The 12,413-nt window shown below is 44.6% G+C and overlaps 1 protein-coding gene across 7 annotated transcripts in view; it reads right to left on the minus strand.

Annotated features, from left to right (window-relative positions):
* The window catches only part of MARCHF10 (membrane associated ring-CH-type finger 10), a 118,733-nt gene that overhangs the window by 65,305 nt on the left and 41,015 nt on the right, over positions 1–12,413 (minus strand). For 4 of the 7 annotated variants that reach the window (XR_012898013.1, XM_075911299.1, XM_075911300.1 and 1 more), the window contains exon 5: positions 1,983–2,118. The exons of the other annotated variants lie outside the window; for them this stretch is intronic. Coding sequence is in view for 3 of the 4 variants with exons in the window: in XM_075911299.1 (XP_075767414.1) it covers positions 1,983–2,118 (136 nt within the window). In the remaining variant the exon portion in view is untranslated. The remainder of the gene's footprint in view (positions 1–1,982; positions 2,119–12,413) is intronic. 7 annotated transcript variants of the gene reach the window in all.

Raw genomic sequence — 12,413 nt, forward strand, 5'->3', positions numbered from 1 at the left:
AGAATTAATACAGATTCACACTAATGCAAATGAGAGTCTATCTAGGGTCTTATTACCTGCAAAAATTTCATTTTGATAAATTAAATTATTTTTTAATTAGTGGGATGCCAGCATACAATAAAGACCCAGATTTTAATTTTAAACTAGATTTAAAATTATCAACTTGATTCTTCCCCTCTCCCTCCCCAAATTTAGTAAACTAATTTATGTAATATTTCAGCTCAGAGTGTCTGATGTATTTATCTTTAACTGCTAGTGATTTATAATGTAAACACTGAAGCATCTTTAACTTTGACAACATAGATAGCCCTGAAGTAACTAATCCTTTCATGAATATACTGAAATAGCCTTTTGTCTTTGCAGGCTCTTTATATAATGACATGGGCATGCATGGATAGTGAGAAATCATTCCTACACAAGTCTTGTCTCAGATTGGGTCTTTGGGGCCAGTTTTGTTTTATTTTGTCTTTGGAGATGTAGCCATGTGTGACGTAGTGTGGGTACCTTGCTGGTTGCTAGGCTTGGGTTGTGAGTGACCTCCACTGGCTGCTGTCTGCAGCACGGCCCAGCAGGGCAGGGGATGAGTCATTATGCAATGGAGCTTCAAACCTGTCTGATGAGTTATCTCGGAGGGAGCCGAACAATGGGAAGAAGGGGAGTGGAGCCCTGGCTGGGAGCAGGCCTGGAAGTGAGTAAGTGAGTTTCTGTCTAGGAGCATGGAGGAGACAGCCTAGGGAAAGGGGCTGGATTTTAGGGGCCCAGTCTCTCCCATTTTAAGGGGGCTGAGGCATCCTAGGCCTGCCCTGTAACCAGATTACATCTGTGCTGTACTGTATCCTGGAGAAGCAATAAACACCCTCTATTCTACTGGTTGGTGGAGTCTGTCCGTGCCATTATGGGGGTGCAGGAGATGGGGAAACCCCAACGCACCGTCACACCATGTTTCCACAATCTTCCTATAGCAAAGGAAAGGTACATTCTATTATATTTAGTGGATAACCTTTACGGCATAAATATTTAAAGCAATTTACTCAAATGGAATACCATTTTAAAAATTGAGTGGAATTTTAGCTGTCGGGTGGAAACTGATTTCTTTAAAGCAACAGGCTGATTGATTAATCCTAGCTAAACTATACCATTTTTAAGAATTTATTAATACACTTTTTTGGATGAACAGCAGCTATTTAGAATGATTAGAGGGGCAGCTGTATTAGTCTGTATCTGCAAAAACAATGAGAAGGCCTTTCAGGCTTAAAGACTAATAAACTTATTGGGCATAGGCTTTCATGGGCATATTAATCTTTAAGGTGCCACAGGACTCCACTTTATTAAGAATTATGAAGTCTTTCTTTGTTTTGATTTTAACTTTATTTCTGATAGGAAAACCACCCTTAATTCTGATAATCTTTGTTTATGTTTTAAGCACAAATCCCACATTTTCAGTTGCTATTTTAATGCTCATTCCTGGATTCTAGATATTAGTTTGTGTCTGCTTCCACTAGCGTCCTAGTGAAGTCAATCAAATCTCTCAGGGCCCCGAAGCAATCAGGTGAGTATAAAACTTGTTCTGTGTAAACATGAGATCGAAGACCAAATACACACAGACATGCCCTGCAGTGCCTTTTTACTATTCCAACATGAATCTCTGTTAGGGAAACTAAACACACTAAACTATTGTAAAATCATTTCACTTAATTCAGTGAGAATATGTATTGTTATATGAACCTGATTCTCATTTGCACTTAAATCACTTCACACTTCTTTGGCGTTGAAAAGTGGCCTTAAAACAGTTCTAAATTTCATATGTACTCACTTAAGGTCACTCTACCAGCCAAAGGAGTGTAAAGTGACTTAAGCGTAAATGAGAATCAGGCCAATATTCATTGGTGCATGGCAGTACCATAATGACTCTGTTCCACAAGGCATCTTCTATCTACTTGCTAATTCCAAATACCATGATAAGTAGTTCCATTTTAGCTCACCTGGAGTTACTTTGCTGGAGCTCATGGGAGGCTTTTGCTTTTCCTTGCCTGATGATTTTTCTATAGCAGGAAACTTTGAATCAGGTCTGTTTGCATAAGACTTGATGGAAGAGCCAGAACCCTCATCTACAGAAGTCTAGAAGGGTAAAAAGAAAAATACCAATGGCTGAACAACTAACTTCTACTGTCTGAGTGAGAATTTGAGAAATGTTGTACTCTGAAATAAGCAATATTCCAGCAAAATTTCTAGTACTAGCCAGTAACGACAGGAAGACACCATCCATTTTTACGAAGATTCTTCCTTCCCATATCCTTTTATATTCAAAGCCACACAAAGCTGGAGGAACAAAAATCTAAGAGTACTACAAAGTACACACTGAAATAGATATTTCCAGAGAATTCAGTAGCTATGCTTGGATTAAAATGATGGGCGAGTGTGACGGGGCACTGCTTGGAAATATGCTTATGAGTATGATACAACTTGAATATGTTTTATGCAAAATACTTCTTGAAACATTAGAAAAGTTAAAATCTGCTGAATGTGTACATTCAATTTGTGTGCATGTACCATTCCTATAATTTAAGTTAGAAATATGCAGTGTAAAACTGTTTTACTTATCTAGACATATGAATCATTTGCTTAGAGCAGCAGTTCTCAAAGCGGGATGCAGACCTGCTCAGTTAAGCCACTGACGGGCTCTCGCTGCTTAGTTTACTTAAAGTGTCCATAGCCATAAAGCCTCACAGCTCTATTTTTCCATGCAGAGGCATAAACACCTAATTTTATTAAGAAATAAAAGAGCAGATTATTTAGTAGAGGTTCTTGTTAGGGATGTAAGCAACTACTCAATTAGTCATTCCCCCCACCAGCTGTATCACTGCATCACCAGAGGCAGTGAGGGGTGGTGGAGCAGGGGCCGGTTCTGCGAGAGGGAGCCAGCTTAAAAGCCAGTCCCCCCCGCAGCACAGTCTCCATGGGAGGGCAGGGAAGGCAGAGAAATAGTGGGGGGACTGGGCATGAGCCAGGAATCAACTGGTCCCAGACGCTACGCCCCTGCTTTTTAAATGTATCAAGTGCCACCAGTCCATTTAAAAGCAGAGTCGTAGTGGGGTTAGCTACCAGGGCCAAGAGCTAAGCCCCTGCAGCTCTACAGTTTCCCTCCTTATCAACTAATCAAATAGTCGATGGAAATTCCATAGACTACTCGATTAGCTGATTAAATGCAATTTAACAGCCCTAGTTCTTCTAACAAATTATAGAGAAACAGCTCAGGAAGTAATGTAGTGGAGTCAAGAGCAATACATATTAGATATTCACAGACCACTACATATGAGGGATGTTAAATGGCATTTAATCAGCTAATCGACAGAAATTCCATCAACTAGTCGATTAGTTGATAATAAGGGGGAAAACTGCAGAGTCGCTGCAACTCTGCCTTTTAAATGTATTAAGAGCCATCAGGCTCTCAAAACCTTTCAAAGGCTAAAGCTCAGCGGGGAGAACCAGGCACAAGCTGGGACAGCTAATTCCCAGCTCACAACCAGTCCCCCTCACTATGCTTGTGCTTTTTAAATGTAGTAAGAGCCACTCTTAATACATTTTAAAAAACACAAGCATAGTGGAGAGAACCGGGCATGAGCTAGGAATCAGATGATTCCTGGCTTGTGCCTGGTCCACTCCTACACCTCTGCTCCTCCTGCCCCCTGCAGAGATGGTGTTGGGGAGAAATCAACTTTTAAGCCAGCTCCCCCCAGCACCAGTTTCTGTTACTCCCCTTGCTGCCTCTCTGGGGGTATGTCTACACTAACGGCCGTTAGTTTGAATTAACTTTGATAGGCGCTACACACGCGATCTGCTAGCTCGAACTTAATTCGAACTAGCGGAGCGCTTAATTCGAACTAGGTAAACCTCATTCTACGAGGACTAACGCCTAGTTCGAATTAAGTGGCTACACAGCCCTTAGTTCGAACTAGTGGGAGGCGAGCCCTTCCCAGGTTCCCCTGGTGGCCACTCTGGGCACAACCAGGAAAACTCCTCTCCTCCAGCCCTGGGCCCTTAAAGGGGTAGACTGTGGCCAGACGGCACTTGACACAGCCAGCCCTGCCAGCAGTCTGTGCCCCGAACCAGTGGCCCCAGAATGAGCCAGGGAGCCAGTGCCAGCGAGCTGTCCCCTGCCCAGTCCCCCAGCACCCAGGGGCCGTAGACGGCGCGCGCCCTCCTGGACTAGTGCGGAGGTCATGGACCTCATTGAGGTTCGGGGGCAGGCCCCCAATGTCCATGATCTCCGCACTAGGAGGAGGAATGCGGCTGTCTACGGGCGCATAGCGGCCGCCATGGCCCGAAAGGGACACAGGTGCACCCAGGAGCAGGTGCGCCTGAAAATAAAGCAACTGTGGCAGGGGTACGCCAGAGCCACCAGGGGCGGTGCCGCAGCAGGGGCTGCCACCTGCCCCTACTTCCCCGCCCTCGGCCGGCACCTCAGTTCAGGGTCCACTCAGTGTGGACATGCTAGTTCGAATCAGCAAAACACTAATTCAAACTAGTTGTTAAGTCTAGATGCATTAATTCGAATTAGCTTAGTTCGAATTAGTGCTGTAGTGTAGACATACCCTGGGTGTGTCTAGACTACAGGGTTTTGTCGACAAAAGTGGTCTTTTGTTGACAAAACTATACCTGCGTCTACACTACTGTTGAGTTCTATCGACATGTCGACAGAACTCAGCAGTTTTGTTGATGGCTGTAAACCTCATTCTACAAGGAATAACACCTTTTGTCGACAGTTCTGTTGACAGAAGGCGTTATTGCATCTACACTGTCCTTTGCATCTATACTGTCATGTTGACAAAGCAGCTTGCTTTGTCGACAGAACTGGATGTAGTCTAGACGCTCTTTGTCGACAGAAGGTTTGTCGACAGTATCTGTCTACTCCCCCCGCCCCCCCCAAAAAAAACCAGGGAAAAAAATTCTGGGGGGGGGGAAAGGACCCTGAGTTAAGGAAAAAAATAAAGAAATAAAAAAAGCATGGCCCCGTTAAGAGCAGGGGCTTGGCTCTGCCACTCTTAACAGGCTACAGGTGTTGCAACAGCAGCTCCTACTAAGCATGCTCAGTTCACCCTAGGTATGACTTTCTGAGAGGCAGCTGTTTGCGACGCAGGCAGCCATCTCTGCCTTCTCTCCCTGCTCCGGACCAGACAGCTCCCCTGCAGAACCAAGTTAAGGGGGGAGGAAGCGGGTGGGCAGTCGGGCTGGACCCCATTGCTTAAGGCTGCCAGGTGTCTGGTATTGTCCCAGACAGTCCAGTATTTTCGCCCTCTGGCCTGGAAAAAATCAGAAAGTACCGGACATTTTAGGTGTCTGGTATTTTCTGAATTTTTTTACTGGACAGGAGGCGAAAATACCGGACTGTCCGGGTCAGTACCGGACACCTGGCAACCCTATGTACAGCACACTTCATAAATTTCAAAGCATTCTAATAAGTAGGATAATGTCATTTCCCATTTGTAAAACGGAGATAAAGTGAGCCAGAGTTTGAGATTTGTCCAAGGTCACCCTGCAAACCAGTGACAGAGCTAGGAATAGAAACTGGGGGTGAAACCCTAACATCATTGACATCAAAGGGTGTTTTGTCATTGATTTCAACTGGACCAGGATTTCAGTCTGTCTTTTGACCCTGAGTACACTGGACCAATACTTTAAGCCCTGTTTGCTTGATTTTAGATATTTTGATCTCAATGTTATAATTTTACTTTAATAAAGAATATTTTTAACATTGGTTGCCATTACTAAGTGACTGAATGGTTACACATATTGATACAGACTCTCTCTGCATGTTGTCCATGCAAATGACTTTTCTCAAATGTTAGAAGAAAATTGTTGGAAAGCAGGCTTCTTCTGACCACAGCCTTCGCATATAGCCCATCCAGCCGCACAAAGCAGCTCACAGAAAATGTAGGCCTCTGTCACACTTTGAGAAAGCATAACTTGTAAGCGCACAATGCAGGTTTTGTGAATGGAATTTGACCTTACAGGCATCCTGAGACTCACAGGCATCATAAAATAGGGAGGTGAGCATGACTAGATAGTGCCTAGCTGCACTTACAGATAAGCCTCATTTGAGCGTAGCTTGACTGGTCTTAGGGGCAAGGGAAAAAGTAAACATACAGTAATAAAACACAACTGTCTCATACTAACTATGCCCCATCTGGTCCTGTCCACGAGGGGATCACGCATACATCACGAGAATTCCTATAGGGCAGTATTGTCATACTACCTCATCACTAGCCTATCAGGCCCTGCCAAATGCAGACCCTAGCATGGCATTAGACACCGAATTTTTGTATAGACCCTCTACACCTTTGTCCGACGGAGGTTCCGTGTACTGAGGGCACGTGTTTTTTTTTTTTGTTTTTTTTTTTTTTTTTTTTGCCCGACTAAAGGATTGATCACCCTGAGGCTGCCTCCCCACCCTTCGAATCAAATATAGGGGTGCACGAGTCCTGAGCATGCTCCGAGTTCTAGTGTGTCTTTGTGTTATCATTGCAGGATTTGTAAGTATTACTTAAAATTATTAATTGGTGGTTTAGTTAATAGTTAAGCTGTATTAATTACATCCTATAATCCTGTGAAGTATAAGTAAGTCATATTAATTGTATTGTATAGATAGTGTGATTTTGTGCTATGTGAAAGGGTTAAGTTTTAGCCCAGGTATAAGTGTTAGAAGAAAAACCCAGGAGTTGTCAACTTGTACCAGTAAAAAAAATCAATGACTAACTCCACCAGCTGTCCTAAAGTGACATTGGAGGGATTGGCTGTGGGTGGTTCTTTTATTATAATTATTTTGGCTTTGTTTTTTGTATTTTTTATTTGTATGCTGCGTTGTCTTAGGTGAATTAGGGATAGTGATTTGATATAAGTGAATTGTAATGAAAGAATTGTAATCAGTTGGGTATAATTGTGCCCAAGCTTTTCTACGCTGTAAAAGTATTGAGCAATTGCTAGTTTAAACACCTACTTGGTAATTGTTGGTTTTGACCACTTAATAAAAATCATTTGTTTCACCATCATCCAGTAGTTTTCACTGGGTAATTGGCTTTAACCCTTGAGGCTCCCATCACATCACAGAACCAAAGTGTAACAAAAATGTGATATACTTTCGGGGAATTACAAATCTAGCTCTTGGAAGCCCACCTTGAAATAAAGAAGAGCTGTTTTTAAATGGCATCGTTTTACCTTAGGTAGGTCTAAATCTGCAGGACACCCTCTGTCACTGCAGTGTCATAAGAGTGAGGCCCTCGGGAGTGGATCTGAGCCAGTGGGACTGCAGAGGGCTCTCTATGTTGCTAAGGGCTGGTGACCCTCAATCCTTGCAAGCACAAGAGTCTGCACTCCCAATGACTGTCACTGACCAATGTCTTTTTTCTTTTTTGTCAATTTCAGTGTCAGATGAAATTAATTTTTACTGACACCGATCACCTTAAATCAAATCCTGACAAGCCTATGTATAATGTAGGCCTCTGCCTGCGTAGACTGCCTCTGAAAGACACTAATGCCTACTGTTCAGTCCATTCAGTATATCTCAAAAGGGTTGAAAGTTCCAGTTACAGATATCTGGGAGAGATGAAGCACTGCTGTGAAAACACAGGGTTTGGGGGGAAAACAGTTACTATTTCTTTAAGGGCCTGGGACCAGGAGCATTGCAGAGAGCATGGGGCAAAACTCCTTTCTCCCCTAATTGGTTGAAAACTAGTTGAGAGAAGGGGACAACCATAAATATTGTCTCCTTCATCACCGGATAGATGCCTGCAGACACTGACAGGCATAAGATGACTCTTGCAGGCTCCTGAGTTAGCAGGGACCAGACACCAGCAGAAGGCTGCCAGTCTGAGCCTAAAGCCTAAGTGAGGCCAGCGAAGGGAGATGAATTGCAATCTAGCTCCAGGAGAAGAGCTGGACCTCCTGCCATAAAGAGAGACTTAGACCGAGGCCATGTCTACACTAGGAAAATATTTCAAAATTACTAAATGTGACTTAAAACTCCCAATTTAACAAAATCAAACTGGTGTGCCCACATTATGGGGAAGTCTCAAAATTAGTCAGATGTATGGACACACTACCTCAAACTTAGAGCCCCAAGCAGCACTGGGGAGTAAGCAGTTCTAATTATTCTGGGGAGTACTTAGTTCAAAATAGTGGCATTGGAGTGTCCACACTACCGTTATTTTGAAATAACTATTTAAGAATTAGCATTACTCCTGATGAAAAGCAGGATTACAGATTTTGAATTTCGCGGCCCATTTCAAAATAATGGGCTTGGTAGTGTGGACGCTCTGCTTATAAATTCGACAGGGAAGGAGTTATTTCAAAATAAAGTCCTAGCGTAGACCAGGGTTGAGAGAGAATGCTGAACATCGAAGGCAGGTTTCAGATAAACCCATAAAAACAGAAGTGCATTTTGTTTGTGAATCTCCGTAAGTGATTTTGTAATAAGCAAAGGATACTATTGAAACAAATGTCCAGATAGCCTGAAACAGAATTATGGGTTTCCAGGAAAGGGAAATTGAAACAGGAAGTATGTGCAGTTCCGTTCTACCTCAGTAGAGAGTGCTACAGCAGGGAGGCATGCCCCCAGGGCCATAGAAATTCACACAGATTTCTACACTGAACTCAATAAATTATGTATCTTTCACAAAGGCATCCAACCTTGTTTTAAAGACTTAGGGCATGTCTACCCAGCAGGGCTAAAGCCGAAATAAGCTACACAACTTGAGCTACGTCAATTGCGTAGCTTAAGTTGAAATAGCTTATTTCGGCTTTTGACGCTATCTACACAGCAGGAAGTCTGAGAGAGCACTCTTTCTCTGACTTCCCTTACTGGAGGGTTACAAGAGTTGCAGCAAGAAGTCCCTCCAGCTCAACATTATTTCAACATTGTCGAAATACTGCTTGTAGTGTAGACACGGACTATGTTGTTTTGGAATAATGTCAGTTATTCTGAAATAACACTACTGAGTAGATGTATCCTTAGAGTGATGGAACATTTACCATATTGTTAGCAAGCTGCTCCAGTGGTTAATTATCCTCACCATTAAACATTTGCACCTTATTTCAAATTTGAATTTTTAGCTTCCATGTCCTTTCACTGTTCTCAGTCTGACCCATCACTTCTGGATTTAGGCATCATAGGAAAAATCTTACTGTTAAACACACTTATCAGAAGACAGTACTTATGTGGAAGGCCACAACTATTTTTGGGAAGGCTGCTTTCAAAACAGAAGTACTGTTACAATGTAATATACAGGCAGTCCCCGACTTACGCGGATCCGACTTATGTCGGATCCGCACTTAAGAACGGGGCTTTCTCGCCCCGGAGGTCGAGGTGGCGGATTGCTACCTGCAAGCTCCGGGGCGAGAGAGCCCCGTTTGTAAGCTGCTCCGGTGCCCCTGGTCTGCTGGAGACCGTCTCCAGCAGACCAGGGGCACCGGGCGGGTTCCCGCGCTTCTGAGGCTTTGCCAGAGCAAAGCCTCAGAAGCGCGGGAACCCACCGCTGCTGCTGCCGCTTCAGTCCGGGTGCCTGTGGTCTGCTGGGGACCGTCCCCAGCAGACCACAGGCACCGGGACTGAAGCTGCAGCCACGGCGGGGTCCCAGAGCAAAGCCTCAGAGGCGCGGCACCCTGCTGCTGCTGCGGCTCTGCTCCCCATGTCCCTGGTCTGCTGGGGGGGGGGGGGCGCAGCTAGTGTGCGCCCCCCCAGCAGACCAGGCTTTTGTTTTGGACCCTGGGGCAGAGCAGCTGGGGCGCTGCCGATTGGTCCTGCAGCGCCGCTCTGGGCACTAATGGACCAACCCGGCAGCACCCCAGCTGCTCTGCCCCAGGTCCTGATTCAGCCGCTGCTGGTCAGTTTCAGCAGCGGCTGAATCAGGACGCCTCGGGCAGAGCAGATGGGGTGCTGCTGGGTTGGTCCAGTAGCACCGAGGAGCGGCGCTACTGGAGCAACCCAGCAGCACCCCAGCTGCTCTGCCCCAGGCGTCCCCAAGTCAGCTTCTGCTGAAACTGACCAGCGCTGACTACAGGAAGCCCGAGGCAGAGTTGCTCTGCCCCGGGATTCCTGGAATCAGCTGCTGATCAGTTTCAGCAGCAGCTGACTTGGGGACGCCTGGGGTTCTTAAGTTGATTCTGTATGTAAGTCAGAACTGGCGGTCAGTTTCAGCAGCGGCTGAATCTGGACGCCAGTTCAGACTTACATACAGATTCAACTTAAGAACAAACCTACAGTCCCTATCTTGTACGTAACCCGGGGACTGCCTGTATAGAGCCCTGTGTGGATACAAAATTTGTATCGGCATCCACAAAAATGAGCCATGGATATCTACATCTGCAGATGTGGATCCCTGCAGATTTGCAGGGCTCTACTAACAACATGCATTACAGCTCTCTTTGAATGGTTAGAGAAGTTCAGTCCAAACTATTTCAACATAGAATGCAAGTTTGGAACACTACAGGGAGGAAAGTTATCTTTTTTTTAACCTCAATATTCAGCTTTGAAGTGACTTTATTTCTCCCAAGCATTGTAATTTTTCTTTTACCTTCATAATTTTTGTATGTTTGTACAAACTGAGACCATAAAATGTTTAATCTTCTAATCTTATTGTCTATTTTGACATACTTAGTTTCACTCTTTTAACTCCACTGGGCTTTCAATCTGGGATGGAGAGCATAAACACAATTTTCAAAAATCTAGTACTAGAACACCAAAAACAGTCTGTCTCCTGAAGAGATTTATTTTAATTTTAGTGCTCTGTTTAGAGCAGTGGTCCCCAACACGGTGCCCACGGGTGCCATAGCGCCCACGTGGGCATTCGTGTGCGCCCGCCAAGTGCTCGGGGCTTGCCTGGCCCTGGGCACGTGGCGCATGCATGGTGCTGAAGCCGGCCCCGGGCGCATGGGGCATGGTGAGTGCCGGCCCCGGGAGTGCCGCGAATTGGCCGCCCGTGCTCTGTGCGCGCGGCGCTTGGAGGAGGCACCGGCCCCGGGCGCGCAGCACTTGAGGAGGAGCTCCGGCCCCGGGCGTGCGGCACTTGGAGGGGGGGGCGCCGGCCCCAGGCGTTCGGTGCTGGGGGGGGCGCCGGGCACACGGCGCTTGGGGGGGGCCCCCGCCTCTGGGCACGTGGCTATGGGGGGCCCTGCCCCCTGGCACCAGGCAGGCGAACGGCCACGCCCCCTGGTGCCCGGCAACCTCCAAAGGTTGGGGACCACTGGTTTAGAGGAAGGTTTTATAATTTCAACGGCAAATAAAATCAAACATAAAGAAAAAATGCTGTTGTTTGTAAATAAACCCTAAATCTCAGTTGATTTTCTCAATTGTATTCTAATAGAAATTAGACAATTATTCTTCTGAATAGGAAAAAATCTGTATAGCCTTCCCACTGTTTCATCATATATAGAGATTATATAGACAGATATCAAATATATGATTTCATGGAAACACACATTACATAAGTCTCAGGTTACGTCTAGACTATAGGCTTTTGTCGACAAAGTTTTGTCAGATACTGTCGACAAAGCTTCTGTCGACGAAGAGCATCTAGATTACATCTAGTTCTGTTGACAAAGCAAGCCACTTTGTCGACATGACAGTGTAGACGCAAAGGACAGTGTAGATGCAATAACGCCTTCTGTTGACAGAACTGTCAACAAAAGGCGTTATTCCTCATAGAATGAGATTTACAGCCTTCAACAGAACTGCTGAGTTCTGTCGACATTATGTCGACAGAACTCAGCGGCAATGTAGACGCAGGTATAGTTTTGTCAACGAAAGTCCACTTTTGTCAACAAAACCCTGTAGTCTAGACACACCCTTAAGGGGTAGCTTTGTTAGTCTTTACCCTGGACCCTTACTCCATTCATCTGAAGAAGTGGGTTGTGCCCATGAAAGCTCATGATACCATTTACATGTTTTGTTAGTCTCTAAGGTACTGCAAAACTATTTGTTTTTTTTTAAGTTATTACATATGGGAGACAGGAAAGAAGGCAATTATAAGAACCAGCGAGAGCATGAGCACAATCTGCCCTGTGGTTCTGAAATACAAATGTATTAACATTGATTCTTTTGGCAGGAGATGGATATCATTATAAACTTTTGATAAAACTAATACATAAAAGCAGGCTTATTTCACTTTCAAAGTAGCACAATAAATCCACGGACAAATACTGTATGTAAGAAAAATAATAATAAAAAAAACCTCACATACTGTAAAGAAGATAAATCAGTAAACAGCTTTGTTCATATGCATGCTGGTGGTTAATCAATTCAGAACCAGAGAAAAGCTCATTAAATACACATGAAATTTTTCTCATGGACCTGTGTATTAAATAATGCAAACTACTGTGTAATCACCAACCTGTTCAACATCAATAAAACAAATCTATAGTGT

The sequence above is a fragment of the Pelodiscus sinensis genome, chromosome 29 (assembly GCF_049634645.1).
Source record: "Pelodiscus sinensis isolate JC-2024 chromosome 29, ASM4963464v1, whole genome shotgun sequence".
NCBI lineage: Eukaryota > Metazoa > Chordata > Testudines > Trionychidae > Pelodiscus > Pelodiscus sinensis.